Here is a 17,478-nt window from a genome sequence, read left to right as displayed (position 1 = left end):
ATTAAATGACCTGGTTGTCATACAAACAGGTGACTAGCATGGTTTGTCTTTTTCTGGTGTTTTTTTCTTTCCCTTTCTTACTCAAGGTAGATTATAATACTGTACCTACACAAATTAGAGACACCAGAGTCAACTAATAGTAGCATCCTTCTTCAGTGAAGGTGGTTTCTTGGAAACAAAACTGGAATAAGCATGTAATGAAGGTCACATTGGATGAACTGCACCAGATGGGCAACAAGGAAGAGTCACAGTGAGCCCTGTAGCATTTCCCCTGGGCATCAGGCAGTGACACATATCTGACATAGGTTGCCCTTGAAAGTAGCACATTGTGGGTCGTGTTGAGGTTATGACAGAAAGAGCCATATAGATTGTTTTTATTCTACATATTAACTAAGAAGGCTATTTCTTACAAAGGGCAAGAAGGATGGTTCCCTTTGTAGTGGTGAAGATATAGCTTTGTAAGAAACACACACACACATACACACACACACACACACACTCTTTCTTTTAGTCTATAGTTTGCTTTCTTTTATTCTTTAATACACACGAGTATGTGAAAACATACAACATGGAGACATGCAGACTGATCTAGTGATAATCTTTTGTAATGTGCCTCTATTTAAAGCAACAAACAGATGGAGCGTTTATGAGCAAGGCTGGTACAGGTAAGAGCAAATGATTGCTATAGCACTTGTAATAGGATTTCCCACAATCTAAAACCAGTGCTCCCCTAGGAACAAACTGTTCTAGAAAACTGTCTTAGTTAGGGAAAAGATTGTCTCCCTGACTTTGCCTAGGCAACAGAGGGCTCCAGAATTCCATGCATCTCCCAGTTCTCTGGACTCAGACCAGTGTCCTGGGAAGGGGAAATAGGGTTGTCTGAGAATGTTCCCCAAAGAACAAGCTGTGTGGAGCCCAGCAGAAGGAAGACAAACAGGTGCAAAGGGGAGGATGAGACATGTCTGGGTTTCAGATGAATTTATTACCCTGTAATTTTCTACTTTGTAAACATGGTTTGGGAAATTCCTACAGATTTTAGATAAACAAGGCCCAGGGCTTTCTCTCCTGCCAATTCAGACCAGAGTCCAGTTCTAGAAAGGCAGATCTTGCTCAATAGACAATGGAATTGTACACAACCCAACAATAATTCATTATCATCATTCCTACTTAGGAGAAACAAAACTCACTTTAATTCCACCACTAAGATGAATATACTGCCAGGATGGCCTTTACGCAAGTTATAATTAAAGCTAATCTTAATTGAAGTTATTACACCATTCTGGAAGAAAACAAACAACCCAAAGAGGAGGAAACTGTGTGGTCAATAACTCACTCCAATTTTTTTTTCTTTTTTTGCCTCCAAAGCTCACATTGAGGGAGACATTCCTGCCCATGATACAAATGGTTCTGACATTAAGAAAAGTAAACAAGTAAGAAAAATAAAGATGGAAAAATTCTGTGGTCAGTTCACAAGTGCTTTTTTATTGTTTGAGGCAGGGTTAAAGCCTTTTATGAAGACAGGGATATATGTGCTGTTAGATTGGCTGTGACACCAGACTGGTCTCACTGCCCTTGCACAGAGCCTTGCCTCTCATAATATGCAATGGACCGAAGGTTCTGATGCCTCTAAACAAAGAGGCAAGGTGGGACCTGATGATGGGAATGTAAACCATTAGCTCTCAGTGCTGCTGTGTAGATCAGAGAGAAGGTACTCAACCCTGGTTATGAGTGGGTTGTATAATCTCTAGTTATTAATGGTCTCAGGGACTTTAGCATTAGCTGCTCCCAACAGCTGATGAATGAAGGTTGTGTAATCTCCATGCAGGACTCCTTTCAGCCAGGATATGTGTTACTCCAAGGCCCCATTGACTCAGTACAGCAGAGGCTATGTAAACAGACTAGATCTGAGAAACAAGGTCCTTCTCCAACAGCTCAGAGTCTGAAGATCCAATGACTGACTCTCCATTAGCAACTCTCTTGCTGTCTGAAACGTGGAGGGATTCTTGGAGGATTTTCTCTCTTAGCTAGGAGACCCAGGGAAATGAACACACAGCATACTACCAAAAGAAGGTGTGTCAAGGGTAAGAAGGCTTTCAGATGCCTTCTAGAGTGGCTTGCCTGGGACAGTTGTAGACAAAATGACAGCCCTTTGGCTAGCATGGTTGTGCTTGCTTTCCTGTGATATCAGTGCCAGCAAGTGACCAAAGATACAGAAAGATCTTTTCGTCTCTCATCAGCCATGGGTCTGACTTCTGAGAGGTTCTTAGAGAAACAGGAAACCTATCAAACCTGTTTGGTCTGCTGGGTAGTGTCTATAATCTCCCATTTGTTTTCTAACCTCCTGGCCCATCACACCATCTTTCCTTATCTCACTACATTTAAATAGCACCCAAAGGACATGGCAGCCTGTCCTTTTAGGGTAAGTATGGCCATAGCCATTGCTGAACATATATAGTAAAAACCGAAGGAGAATCTCTGGTGTTGCCAGACCCTTGTGCCAGGAACGATGGCTAACCCTGGGACATGTTCAGGACAAGTAGACTTTGAACAACAACAACAACAACAAAATGCTTTTGTAGTCAGTGATTTGGGGAAATTCAGGAATTGTACATGACTTGCTTGAGAAGTTGTGTCTTTTGAAAGATTATGGATAGGAATGCATTGCCAATGATAAAAGACAGTGTTTATGAATTAGTTAATATAATGCCTGCTATGTAGGCTGAAGAGATAAAGAGTATATGCCCTTCCTCTGTACCACTGGCTACTCCACTGAGAATAAGCTGAAGGCACAGTGATACCAAAGGACTTGACTCAGAAGCAAGCCCAGGAGAGCCTCTCTCACTATACCACAGCCAGTGAGCAAGCCTGAGGAGGTCCCAGGTGTGACCCCTGTTCCCTGGTGAGCAATGGAGAGACCAGGCAATCTGTCATGGTGTTCGGGCTGTCAACCCTGGTACTGCGCTGCTGCTGTCTGTCACCCTGGTGGATAAGACCTGCTTAAGGGCAATCATGTCAATCTCTCTGTGACCACTCAGTCTAAGGGCGGTAGATGATCGTGACAGGCCTAGCAAAGTAGGCACAAGGTACTGCAAAGCAGAAGTTACAGCCTTCTTAGAGAGACACGAGGCAGCCTGTGGTTTTTCTTGCTTTTCCATTTTATTGTCATGAAGCAGGCTAAGGCGTGCAGAATTTAGCTTCAGAGTTGGTCATCTCTGATGAATCTGTTACCCTCTGAGTTTTTTCCATAGTAAAAATAGCGACCTTTCCCCAGGACACCTGCAAAACAGAAAGGAAAATTATTACTGGGCAGCACAATTCATATAGTTCAGAAATCCAGTTGTTATTAAACAGGCATGCACGATGACTGCTAATCTGATGGGAGGTAGATTAAGATGACAAAGACTGTACCTTCTTGTCCTTAGAGGTGACCTTGCAATGAAATGTTACTACCAAGAATAGAGTCCTAGAAATAACAGCTTTATGTGTGATTTCCTCACATAATTAGAACTTTTCTAATTTGACAAACGGTTTCTCAAAATATAGCATGACACCCCTGCCCCCAGATTTCCTTATCTTTAGTTTAGAACTAAGGGTAAAAAATTCAGTTTAAATCAGATGAACTCAGCCCAAGTGAGGGCCACAGGATAATCTTTGTAGAAATGTGACTACCTCAAAGTCCTTTATTGGAAATCAATATTATTGACTTCCAGAGAGAATTTTCTAAATCCTGGGGGGCTTCAGGCCCATGCTGCGTGATTAAAGATGAGAGGCTGTGCTGACTGAAGACCATACAGACAGTAATAAGTGCCATTGACATGAGACATCCCCACTGCTAGGTACCTCATTGAGGTTGAGGCAACTCATTTCTCATATTAAAAAGCACTTGATTTTTCATCTTCAATTTGACTTCATATATAATTTCTGGCTCCTGAAAAAACTTTTTTGTCCTTCATGGTAGTTGTGGGACACTTCACTATGAAACAGCATTAGAAGAGGGGAAGATGCTCTAACCAACTCGTCCTTACATATTACAAATCCTCATAGCAACAGTTCTGTGCCTGGCAGTGCATTCCTGTAACCCTAGGACTTGAGGGGATAGAGTAGAAGGATGGTGACTTCAAGTGTCAACTTGGGTTCATAGTGAAGCTCTGTTCAAAAAGGTCAAGAGCTAAGGAGGTATCTTGGAAGAATAGTACTTGCCTACAATGTGGAAGTATCTGGTTTTGGCACTCATCACTACAAAATAAATTATCTAGAAGATACTGGCTATAGTGAAAACTCTATAACATTATTAGTTAAAAAAAAAGTATTCTCCTAAGAAAATATTTATAACCTCTGTTGGTCTTTTTACCACTTTTTTTTCTTTCCAATTTTAGAAGAACTAACTTAAAATTCTCTTGCACATAGCTATCTGAGAACAAATGAGACTTAAATCTCTCAAGTTCACAGGAGACAAAGAAAAAATAGCCATAAAAATTAATACATGAGCCACACACCTGCCTGTGACAATCACCCCCTCTGCACATGATTATAGTTTGGCAGGGTGATAGCAACACTTACCATTCTTCATTGATCTGAGATCAACCATGTTCTCCATGTGACATGTTAGTGTTACAAACTTTTACACTTTGTGTGTGTGTGTGTGTGTGTGTGTGTGTGTGTGAGAGAGAGAGAGAGAGAGAGAGAGAGAGAGAGAGAGAGAGAGAGAGAGAGAATATCTGTGTGGGTGCATGTATATTAGGTATGTAGATGTGTGTGTGGATGTAGGTACATGTGTATGTGTGTGGATGTAGGTACATGTGTATGTGTGTAGGGGAATGGGTGTGGGTGCATGTTATTGGGTATGTGTACATATGTGTCTATGGAGGCCACAGGTTGATGTTAGTTAGCTGTCTTCCTTTTTTTTTTTTCCTCAAATACCATCCACTTTATTGTTTTGTCTCTCATTGGCCTGGAGTGCATGGATTCAACTAGACTGGCTGTCCAATGATACTCCAGGCTCCTCCTGCCCAGCCCTGTCTTTGAGAATACAGATGTACACAGCTGTATACTGCCTTTTTATATAGGCTCTGGGGATCAAACTCAGGTCCTCATGCTTGCCTAGTAAGGCCTTTATCAATCTGCCTCTACATTCTCTAAACTTTGTTCTTAAATAAGGATTAAAATAATGTATAGAAACTTTTAAGAGTAGTGTAGATCTGCCCTGCTTTGGACAGTCAGAGGCACACTTGAAAGTTACCCAGGTCCCAGGAGCTCTCAGAGTTGGAGTTGGGACAGGATGATATCATTTGTGACCTGGCTTTTTGCTTGCTGTGTTGCCATAGACAGCTTTATTGTGGGCTACTCTTCCTGCTTGACTTGGCTTTCCTGCCTCTCCATGTCCCTAGTCCCCAGTTTCTGGTTTTCTGTATTGGTTTAGTGCCTGGAAATATTGAGCTTTGTGAAGCTTCACTCAGATCTTTCTTGTGACCCATTCTTTCAGCTATTGGCACAGAGCTGCTCCCTTTATTGTATTTTATAGTGCCTAAGAGTTGTGCTAACATCCTCATCAATGCCAGAACCCTGGTGGTCTAAGGGCTGGTCTGGTCACATTCTACCTCCCTCAGTGGCTTGGCTGAGTATGCCTTAGATGCATGGGCAACCCCACAAAGGGCTGTCTTAAACCTGGCTGATTCAAGTAAACCCTCAAAAAGTCTGGAGGGGCAGTACAAAGGATGTTATTTTTTTTTTCCTACAATACCAGGACAGCATGCATTTTTATAAAAAGATGGGGAGAGGGCTGCCAGATATCATAAAGAGCACAGTCCTTCTCATGAGCAAAACGCATGACAGGCAGTCATGTGCACACAGACCACTGTCCCACCTTGGTTGCACTCCTTTCCATAAACCTGCCCACACATTCAAGTATTCCATGTCTCTTCTCTCCATCCCTCTCCATTTTGAATTTCCACTCTAGATGCAAACAGATGGAAAACAGTGTTCCTGGAACACTGGGCCCGGGCTGCTTTCTGAGCCATGCTCACACATCTCTCGTTGGCACTGATAAAAGTCCTTTTTAAGGCCTGCCCTGTTTCTTTGGGCCTGGAAGCAAGACTGTTTATAGACATCCTGGCGAGAGAGGGCTGTTTGATGAATGCAGGAGACCGTGGCTAGGTGTCAGCGCTTGGAAAAAGAGGCAAGGACGTGAGTTATTAATATTGTCAATGATCTCTTGATGGGAAAACAGATACTGCACTCACTGTCAGATTTAAATAGACATTGAGTGCATTAATGACAAAAGGGCAGACTTCAAACAAAGGGGCTGTGTGCTGGGAAGCTGACTTGGTCTCTGGGCTGGCACTAACCTGATCTGAAAAGACACTGTCAGGACTGGAGACAGGCCCAGGATTGTGCATGGTGACAGAAAACAGAGATGCTGACAGAGATACCAGCGCCATATTATGCCAAGGACATCCGAGCACTGTCTGGGGCTCTAACGCAAGCTGACATCACTTCCTAACATGCAAAGTCTTTCTCCTCTGCTCCTGAAGTACCAGCGTGTTTCTTCTATATATCCTTCCAATACTTGCCATGCCCATGAAGCTCCTGGCAGTTTTGGTCTGTGGGAGCTGTGGGGTCAGGGCCTACAGATAAGCTAAATCAATCTTACCCTTACAGGGAATGGCACTTCCCCATTGATAGCTGGGTGACTTAAGGTGATCAGAAGGCTGATGTGTCATTAAACTCTCGTAGGCTGGGGCTGCTTTGGGAAGGCCCATGTTTGGCCTGGCAACTCCAAATAAAACCTAGCTGCTGGTGCTAGCCTGGGGATGAGGGTGCTCAGGCTAGAGACATACAGATGATTAAATTAAGCTAGCTTTGCCCCCCCCCATACATTCTTTGTGGGAGCTCACAGTAGAGAGGCAACTACTAAAATATATGACTTTTGTAACTTGAAAACAAACAAAAAAAAAAGACATTAAGAAGGGTACAAACCCATGTGTGGCCAGAGGACTTTTATTCTTCAAGGAAGTCATTTATGAAGTCATAGTTTTGATTGTATGGGTAGCTCCTGTCCCCACTCCAACCTTCTTCCTCAACTAGAGTAACTGCCCGAGGCTGTGCAAAGCTGCAGAAGGGACCATTTGTTTGCACTTTGTATTTTCACAGGGAGGTTCTCTGAGGCTGGAATTTGGGATGTGGTGGTGAGTCAGTAGGCCGTAGCCTCTGACACATCTGCAATGGATTCTGTTTGTATCTCCTCAGACTCTATGGTTGCAGAAATGGAGGGAGGCAACATATTTAGTGGCATGCAGAGTGTTTTTAATTAAAACACAAGGCTTTGGCCATAGTGAGGCAGGCTGGCCATACATCAGGCCAATGCGCAGATGTCAGTGCGGGGGGGGGGGGGTTCTTTGGGGGGCTCTGAAAAACGACAGTGTGCTGTCCCCTGGGGAATCCTCTCCTGCCAGATGAGACTCCTAATTTTTCTTAAGTAGCCAGTTTTTCCCATCACCATAAGCTCTTAAAGCTATAATTATGAAAAAAAATGCACAGGGAAAAAATCTGTTTTAAAGAGGTCCTTTATCTTTTCAATGTTCCCACCCTCTGCACCAAGTGTTCTGATTATGCAGGTTTGCACTGCCTGGTGAGTGGGAATTGGCCTCTTTTCTTAGATGCCCACTGCAGTGACAGGGACCATTCTGGAGACACAGCTAGGGCTGGGGTGCAGGCAGGGTGATCCTTGCTATCTAGAAAATGGGGTCCTGACATACCGCTCTACAAGTCCAGTACAGATTCTATTCTGGCTTCTCATTCTTACTATCAGCCCCTCATGTCTATTGGCCAAGTACATTGGTCCCTTACCCTCCCTATCTTCCCCATTCGTAGATGAAGACAAAGATAACCATAGCAGGTCCTTTTGAATTGTGAAATAGGCAACAGGGTATTTTTAAATGTTACTTTTATGAAATTGGGTTATTTCCTATGGAAGAGGTATGCTCAATGTGACCAATTGTACTAAGTTAGGTCTTAAAATCTATCTATTCATATCCTAATAATACAGGATCAGTCAGAGTACTGTGCATGAGTCCAAACTCTACATGGGAAGGGTATCAGCAACTCGAAGTTGATTCTCTTGGTTGGGAATGCTGACCACTGTCAGCCCTACGTCTCACTGACTTTAACATAACACCACATCTCGATATCCTAACTATCCCATCAGAGTGCCTGAGTTTGCTTTTGATGAAGACCAAGCCACTAATTTGTAAAATAGAAAAATTAAGTCTTAACCCTATTGATACTTGTGGTAATCACCACTTTAAATGTTCTTGTCATGAACATGAGTGTAGTGCCACACTGACAAGGAGCCTGTGATCTGATTATGACCACGTGAAGCTTTCTAGACAGTGGCAAAGATGGCAGAACAGTGATCTCTCATCTTTCAAAGGAAAGGATGCAGAGTCATGTGGCCTTGGCAGAAAATGATGGTGGGTTCTGAAGAGGAAGAGCAGTTCAGTAACTGAGAAGGAAAATGTAGTAATAGAGTCCCTCTGGGCCCATGTGGAAGTTTCTAGAATAAGATAACCATAGGATACTATGTAAGTCCATATCCTCCCTCCTCCATTTCCAATACCCAGTCCTAATAACAGGGTGTGGTACAGGGAAGGCTAAGCAATGGCAATCTGCTAAATTCATTTAAGAAATTATACATACATATATATGCACATATACATCTGCATAAACATCTTAAACAGATCCTATCAAATTTGGAACTTTTAGTCCTGTACCCTTTTATCTAAAACCTCTGATATGACCTTCCTACATTTCAAACATTAAAAAAAAAGTAGGCAGCTTAAGTATCTGTCTTAATAAAGAAGAGGTGGGGTGGCAGGAAAAGGGTCTCTGTTTTTCAATGCTGATGCTGGTATTTTCATTCTCAACACCTTTCCCCTCAAAAATACAGCAAAAGTAAAGTGAATGCTGTCTGGATTTCAAAGCTGTAAAAGGCATCTACCAGAAAGGAACGTTTCCACTCCCCATGTGCTCAGACTTTTGTTGCATAGGAGTCAAGTGGTGCCTAGAAAGGGAAGAAGCACCTATAGTTTACAGTATTGAGAAAGTGCTCTCTCAATACCCTGACCTCAGCCATGTGACATGTTACTGGCTCCCCTGTGGATCTAAGAAGGAGTTAGCAGGGCTGACAGGCATACATATCCTGCAAAAGGTTCAGTATAAGCCACTATAAGCAAGGCAAAGTGACAGGATGAGAGATTTTAAAACAGCTAAGGGAAGGGGTCCTAGGGAGCAGTTTTTCCAGAAGAAAGACCAAGTTCTTCCTCTATGCCTAGACAGAGTGTCTTGCATTTGCGTCTGAGTCCAAGCTTAGACATCAAACAAGCTTTCTACTTGATCCAGGGAACAGCCAAAAAGGAAAAGGTGACCCTTCCTTCCCAAACTAGTGGGCCAAGACTTGAGGCAGGTGTCTTAGTGTCAGTTGAAGATGGGTGGGTACCACAGTTGCCATGGTACTCACTAGCTCTCCTCCCCATGACTGGGGAGGGTGCACTGGACACTGTTGTTGCTTTTGACTACAGGACCCATCTCTAGTCATGTCCTCCAGTGTTACACACATGAGCTCTTGAGAAGCACTAGGGTATGCTTATTATGGACCCTTCCACTCTGTAGGAACGGACATTGAATGCTGCCATTTTTGCCTCCAGGATATTTTTGGCTTCTGGCTTACATGTACTAACATGTGTGAACTTGCCTGGTAATTTTCCTTTGAGCAAGCGCCAACTTTGCACAGCAAGTTCTGTTTATGACAGCAACTCCTTACTTGCTTCTTAAACACCAAGTCAAATACATTCTGTTCTTAATTTTTTCCTTCCTACTTTCAGAGGAGTATGACTTCATTCCCATGTAATATTCCTCTACCAGCTTTTGCAAACTATGTACACTGCCCAGTGACATCTTGTCTTTTCTGCCATCGGTTAGTGGTAAGACAGCCCCAGTTCCTGGAGTAAATTTGTGTGTTGTTGAATTACAGCAGGAGAGGTTGAGCTGTCTGGGAAAGTTTGATCACATTTTACCATGTTTATCTCTGGCTGATTTCATTTTATTTTTTCATTATTTCTACCAAGGTTAATCCCACTCTATGAATTTGTGTGTCTTTCAAGATCTTGGGATGTAAATCTTAGGTCAGTGTTTTTATCTATGATAAATCATATTAGATTCAAGGTTTAGTTGCTGTCAGTTTTACGTCAGGCTGGTTATTTCTACCGGCAATGCTTATCATAAATTAAAGGACAGCTTTTCTTTGTTTCTTAGCACCTGGAGCCTAATGTGAACATTCTAGATATAAAACAAGATTCAAGTTATGGGGCCATGATAGGATGATTTCTGTAAACACAGTGAACACAAAGTCAGATCTCACAATATGGCCATTAATTCAAAGGTTAGGATGCAGACAAAGAGCCTCTCAGAAACTTAGAGAAATATGTGCTTGGCCTCAGTGCTCATACTCTTGTGAGATGGCCCGAGGGGTGGCTCATAACTATCCCCTGAGAGTCTAGATTTTGGAGCCTGCTCAGCCAGATGCTGGGCCATGTCAGGCTTCACCCTGTATCTAAAGGAAGCAAAACACCAGGGGGAAAGGATCTAACTGTAGTGAGGTGACTGTGACGGGCAAGCATCCTTGCCTCCAGACCAGGAGGCTGGACAGCTCAGGGTGAGAGTGAGCAGACAGGTTGACATGTGATAAAGCAGAGTCTGCAGAAAATATGCTCTGGGCTCCTGAGGCAGTTGAAATGAGGCTTGTCATCTTAGGAGAAAAAGGAGTTAGGAAGGGGAGGACAGGAGGATACACACACACACACACACACACACACACACACACACACACACACTTTTTCTGTATAGCAAGACGACTTTTCCCTTTGTGTATACAAATCATAGACATCCTTGTCCATTGAGTTGACTCCAAGTCATCATCCCTGCTGTCTCTCCTTGATCCCATGGATATCGTGGCCAGGTGGAAGATGCTACAGACCTTCTTGTGTAGGTCATAGAACTTGTGTCCACCAAGAATCCTGGTGAGGAGAGCCCCTGTCCCCTTTGCTTACATATCCTTTTAGTTTTGTTTACAATATGAGCAGGTCCACCATAGAAGAGCCTCAGAGTCACAGTGCCATGCCTTCCTAGCTTTGAACATCACCAGCCCCCTTACCTCTCACCTCCACACACATACTTTGATCAAACTGAGACATAGTAGAAATAAGAGACCAAATCCACTTTCCTTGCTTGAACAAGTCCCCCCCTCTCTCTTCAGAAATAAGTTTGTAAATCTTACTGATCCAAGGTTTGTTTGTTTGTTTACGTATTTGTTTTTGCATTCTCAGGTCTGTTCTGTCCCAAGTAAAAAATGAGAGCAGAGACCACCCTTCTTCCTGATGTCCCAAAGAGCAGTTTACTTAGCCCAGCCGTAAGCATTACTTTGTCCTTACCTGAACTCTTTTGTAAGACACGGAATGCTAAATTCTCCTTTAAAAGTATTTCGTTCCCCGTGTCAGAGAACTCACCAGCTAGGACAGGATTTGAGGACACACATTTTCAGGGAAGTCCTCCACTTATAGAGTGGGAAAATGAGGTTCTGATTGGTTTCCCTCTGAGGTAACAATAACCATGAATTAGTCTTTTTCAGGCAGGAAAGGAAGTTTTGCTTTTATAGCTTATTTTTCGAATGCATTATTTATTTGTTCAATCTTCTTCACAGGCACAAGGGCCTCCTTAGAACTTCAAAGGTCACCACCAACAGGACTTAGGCTCATCCTTTGCTACTTTTTCACGGAGGGAAACAGGAGCTGTAGAGTCAGCCAGGAAGAGGGACATAATGGGTCTGAGAAGGGCTAGATTCCAAAGCACATGCTGAGATGGGATGCAAATCAGGTGTGATTCATGAGATGCCTTTCCAGCGGCTCCTGGATGGATCTCACCCTGGCTGTCATTCAAAATGGACAGTGGTCATATGGGAAGACTTTATGTCTCTTTTTCAAAGGAACTAAGAAATCTTTCAGACAGGAGGAGACAGGTGGGGGAGCAAGGAAAGGAGGGAGAGGAAGAGAGGGAGGGAGAGGCAGAGAGAGGTAGAGGGGCTGAAAGAGAAGTAGGGGGAGGGAGGGAGGGAGGGAGACAGAGACAGAGAGAGACACAGTCACACCCCCTCCACCATTCCCACTATCTCTCTGTGTTTATCTTTTCCATTTCATCTTTTGAAGTCAGAGTCATGTCCACTAGAGGGCAGCATGCAGTTAGGAAATAGCCATAGCTTTCTTTAAATAAATAAGGGCAACTATTCAGGGAAGGCCATTAAAGCCACACTGTGCTTGTGGTCACCAATTACACGTTCTGTAATGATCAATATGTCATGTTTACCCAATCTGAGCTGAAGGCTATCTGGGACTGAGGCTACCAAAGGCCCCCCTCTCTCTGACACTTTTAGGTTCCTTCTGCCTCAATTTCAGGGACTGATTTTCCTTACCAGCTGTGATTAATTTTAGCTCAGGGTTTTGTTTTTGTTTTTGTTTTTTAATATTACCTGCATAAATATAAAGAAACATACAAACTAATAAAGACGGATCCCTCTCTTAGAGAACGAAAACAAAAAGCACTTGCACCATGGACAGCCCAAAGAAAAGTGACATTCATTGGCATGGAGTTACCATTATCTGAGAGCATCTCTTAAAAGTTATTTTTATTTTCTAACTAAAGTGACCATTGAGTCAATACATAGAAATCGTGGCTGCTTCTTTTTAAGGGCAGGCCTTTTTTGCTTGAAACCCAACCATTGTCTTCCTTTCCTTCTCAGAATGTCTGGTCCAAAACCATCACTCACACTGAGAACACCAACAGAGTGACTTCCCATCCTATAAGAGGCATTGATATTTGCAGCTTCCACAGATATCAAGCTTAAGCTGATTTTAAAATCCAGGAAATAGCACTGTAAACTAGAATCATATGGAATAAAAATAAGAGAGGAGATTCAACCCCAGAAGAAGAAAAAAAAAAAAAAACCAGTTACTAGGTTCTGCTCCCCCCACTTCTCATCCCCCCACACCCTTAACAATACAATGGTGAGTGTAGCTGTGGCTCTGGCAAGCATGACAGGGCTCTTGTCCTCCATCCAAGCATTCCCTCAAGGTAATAGTCATGTGACTAACCAGCCACAAAGGAAAGGTTGGGTCCAGTTAATTAATTAGATTATTAACTCGTGATTAAGTGAAAACTTTGAGCTCTCTCTCACCCATAGAGCCGCAGTCTCACTAGATATGCCAGAGCGACTACAGTTGAGTGTTTCCAGTGAGGATGACATCATCAGGAAGTAAGATGGGAGTGAAGAAATGAATGCTACTCAGGACCACAGCATCCTTCCTCTGCATGGACTCCAGAAGGGTTCAGACAGCAGATTCCTATACACACCACCAGCCCAAGCTACATCTTAGATGCTCAATGAATAATTTGTACAGAGTGGTAGTAGAAGTCAGAGGGCAACCTCACCTGTCATTTTTTGAATTTATTATATCTTTTAAGACAGGCTTTTTGGGTGTTCAGATTACCCATTAGGCTACACTAGGTTTCCAGGAATCCCCAGCCTGGGGTTATAAGGACATAGCAGCAAGAAGCATGCCTGGCTTTATTATGCTGGTCCTAAGAGATGGAACATGGGTCCTCATGTTTGCTTCCCACTGAGATGTCTCCCATTTCTAAGTTGATGTTTGTGGACTGAGAGCAATGGCCTAAGGACACTCTGGAGCCCATACATTTGACATGCCAAAGAGTTGGGTGTCCTGTCCCTAAGACATTATCCCTGTATAACCATAGGAACCACCCCCAAAACATCTCATTTAGTGGGTTTGAGCCTGGGCCAATGAATTTGCTTTAATGGTAAATTCCCAGATAATGTTGTGAAATCACCTTTAAGAAAGACTGTTCTAGAACAACCTAAAGGCCCTTTCCCTCCCTGCCCTTTTCTTTGGTAAAGCAAATGACCTTATTTTTATTCGTATTTAAAATCAGAGATACAAAGAATCTGGTTAATTGAAAGTCTTACTGTATTGCACCCCAGTAAATGGAAATTTTATTTGCCTCCCAAGAACATCCGGAAAACAAATGGCACCTAAAATAGAGAAATAATGACTGACAGAAGCTAGGTAGAGCTCTCGTGTAGCACAGTATCAGGCCTTTAGTTCAAACTTCAGCACTACAAGAAGAAAAAAAAATGTTGCTCAATACTGGGACATTCAAGCTTTCTCATTTTGGGTTTTATTTTAGTGGCAGGCTGATTGAATTAACAGGAGAAGGAAGCTGAGAATGGGGTAAGATTGGGGGTGAGCCTGTAAAACATGATTTATGAAGTATAGGACAGAGGGAATTTGTAAAACAACTTTCCAGATAGTCTTTGCTTTTCCTCGAAACTGCCAGGCCCTCTATGAACACACCTGAGCAGTGGGGTTCCCCTGCAGAGTGTAAACGGGGTGCTGGCTGTGCCCTTAAGACGACATTCACATTTGGGTTTCAGATCTGTTTTTATCAAGGGATGGCATAAAAAGGTGGGGGCAGGGCTTTCTCTACAGTTCTGTGTGCTTCCTTGGGCTGAAATTTCTCAAAAGAGTTGTTGAAAATAAACATGAATTTCTAGGAAAGAGGTGGGGAGGCAGGGAATGGAACTCTCAGACAAAATTAAGCCAATGTAGCAACAACCGAGCTTGTTGTAATTCACCTGAAGAATTATGTGAAGGGCTTCCTCCTTGGGCACATTGGCCCAGCCTCCAGTGCCTTCCATTAGAATCCAAGTGAACTGTTTCTACATGGATGGGACCATAATCTGTCTTAATTCTGATAGTCAAAATTGCCTCTCTCAAAGAAAAACAAAGAGAATTGTTGATATTTGATCTAATTGGAAGAAGTTTACATTGTTTGGTTTTTTTCCTTCCTCCTACCCACCTCTCTCCCTCCCCCTCTTCTTCATTCCTTCCTTTCTTCTGTCTCTGTCTCTCTCTCCCCTCTGTGTGTCTAAAAGTCTATTGTTACAGAAACACAATATAATACTTGTGCACTAACAATTGTACTCCTGAGTACTTTCAACTACCCATCACCCACCCTCTTGACAGCTGCTTTTAGGTATGTGTGTGTATATATATACATGCACACATGTATGTACATTAAGACAAAGCAGCACATAAGAGCACTAGGAACTTTCTATACTCCTTTCTTGCCCAAGATGAAAGCCTAGTAAATACATTAGAAAGGCCTTCATTAGGGCTAGCCTCATTAAAACTTAATGAAGTTACTAAGTCTCCCCAGCAATCTTAAGAAGGGTGTTTTTTTTTTTTTTTTTTTTTTTTTTTGCCTGTCAATGGAGCAGTCCCAGGCAGAGAAACATTAGTGACAGTAGGTGGTGCCAGGTGTTATCTGTCCCTGGAATGTACTACTTTGATGGCTTAGGATATTACCTCTTGTATTAGTTTGACTCTTATTTGTCAGGATTCACCCTGTGGTAAGTTAACATGCCTCCATACTGGAAAAACAAAGATTGCCTATTGTCCAGTAGAGCCTAATAGAATACATCTGGCTCTGACAGTTTGATGCCCAGCTCTGAGCCACATTCAGCAACACAAATTAACAGCATAGACATTGCCCACGCTGAGCAGGAAGCAATAACCAGCTACCTGCTACTTGGCCAAAATCTCATTATAAGCCATTACGGTAATTGAGGGCCAAGACTGTGGATATTACACTCCCTGTGCGCCAGTGGTTAGTAGAGGAGAAGAAAGACTTGTAATGGAGGAGGTAGGGCAGACAGGAGAAGTGAGGCTGTCACCATGATGTTCTGTGGTGCTGGGGTGGGGTAGGTGTGTTCTTGAGCCATTTCTCTTCTTGCCTTTGAAGCCCACATGACCCCAGGAAGATGATGTAACTTTTGGTCGGCCTCCAACAATGCTATGCAATTAAAAAATTGGTTTAAATGAGTAATGGGGACAGCCATAGAGGGAAGATAGGGCAAAATAAGACAGAATGTTCCATAAGTGAGAAGGATCTAAAGTGACGGGGCTCCCGGGGAAGCTGCCTACCCTCCTTAGAATGCAGAGATTTTCTGCAATTATTGCATTGGAGACTTTATAAAGCCAAGTCTCTCCCCTGAAACCAGTATTCCAAGCCTCAAGGCTAAACAAGCTGTAGTGGCTGTGTCATATACCCTGGGTCTCAGCAGGGATTTCTGGGTATCTTTGATAGATCAAAAGGGGTGAAAAGAAGAGGAAGACTGGGTTCATCAATCAACCTGGATTTTGGGAGAATGAATACGGTTCTAGACATGGCAGTAATGGTGATATCTAAGAAGATTTATTCAGAGCAGGGGGAGAAGTTAATCGCAGGTATATCAGTGACCTCCAGATTCTCACTCCTGCCCGTCTTGTTGTGGTTTGGATCACAAATGTCTCTCATGAGCCTCTCTAACACAAGAGCCTCACTCCCAGATGTTAGAACATGGTGGAGCCTAGTCAAAGGACGCTAGGTACGATGGCTGACTGTCAACAGATGGGGATGAGAAGCACATGTAAGGGTTTTTCCAGGGATGATTATGAGGTCAGGATTACCTGCCTTAACTAATCTCAAAGCCTGGGATCCAGGAAAGGGGGACACAATTTGTAAGCATGGGCATTTCCTCCCTGGTCTTCCTGGGCACCATGAGGTAGGTTTCTCTGCCACATCTTTCCCACCAGGATAAACTGAAATCTTTTCTCCATTTATTTATTTTGCTCATGTATTCTGTCACCACAGTAAAAAACTGACTAATACATCAAGGTTACTGTAGGCATGGCCTTGGAGAGGGGGACAAAGGAACCTGTCTTCTTTTAGTTATTTCTTTTGTAACCACTTTGTAAGGTGTATGGCTTTCTATGCTATAAGCTCTCGCATGGTATACCACCTCACCACAGGTCCAAGTGCAACAGGGCTGATTACAGATGGGCTCTCCCAAGCCATCTGCCTTAGTGTTGTTTGTCCCAGGCATCTGGTCATGGTGACAGAAAGCTGACAGACACAAATACTGACACACCAGTGACACCCCAAGTCACCAAGCATGGGAATAAGCTTGTAGAAGTCTTAAATAACAACATTCCTGTCATCCATTGAGACCACTGCAAGGTGGAGAATAAGCTTTGCTAAACAAGACATAGTGGCTGTGTCCTATACCCTAAGTAAAGGGTTCCTGGGTATAGACACCTTAACGAATGGGCTGATACTTTTGAAGGGTTGACTGAGCACTCTCCATGGGATGAAGGTGCCTTGTGAGCATCAAACACCTCCCTCTGCCCACTTTCAGCCCCACCAGCCTCATTCCTTCTCTTCACCTAGAGGGTTAAGCCATCTGGGGCCTAGGAAATGGTTGCGGTTGGTACAAGTGAGGCCTTCCCTATAACTAGATCCTTCAGGAAAAAACAA

At 43.1% G+C, this 17,478-nt stretch overlaps 1 protein-coding gene across 3 annotated transcripts in view; it reads right to left on the bottom strand.

Moving 5' to 3' along the window:
- Nucleotides 1-963: 963 nt before the first annotated feature.
- The window catches only part of Lrmda (leucine rich melanocyte differentiation associated), a 1,001,791-nt gene continuing 985,276 nt past the window's right edge, over nt 964-17,478 (bottom strand). For 2 of the 3 annotated variants that reach the window (XM_076931235.1, XM_076931236.1), the window contains one exon: nt 964-3,276. In XM_076931235.1, the coding sequence (XP_076787350.1) occupies nt 3,197-3,276 (80 nt within the window). In that variant the 3' untranslated portion in view covers nt 964-3,196. The remainder of the gene's footprint in view (nt 3,277-17,478) is intronic. The other variant, XR_013109409.1, reaches the window with a different exon arrangement.

Source organism: Arvicanthis niloticus, chromosome 3, assembly GCF_011762505.2.
Source record: "Arvicanthis niloticus isolate mArvNil1 chromosome 3, mArvNil1.pat.X, whole genome shotgun sequence".
NCBI lineage: Eukaryota > Metazoa > Chordata > Mammalia > Rodentia > Muridae > Arvicanthis > Arvicanthis niloticus.
This window is presented reverse-complemented; position numbering and strand designations above follow the sequence as displayed.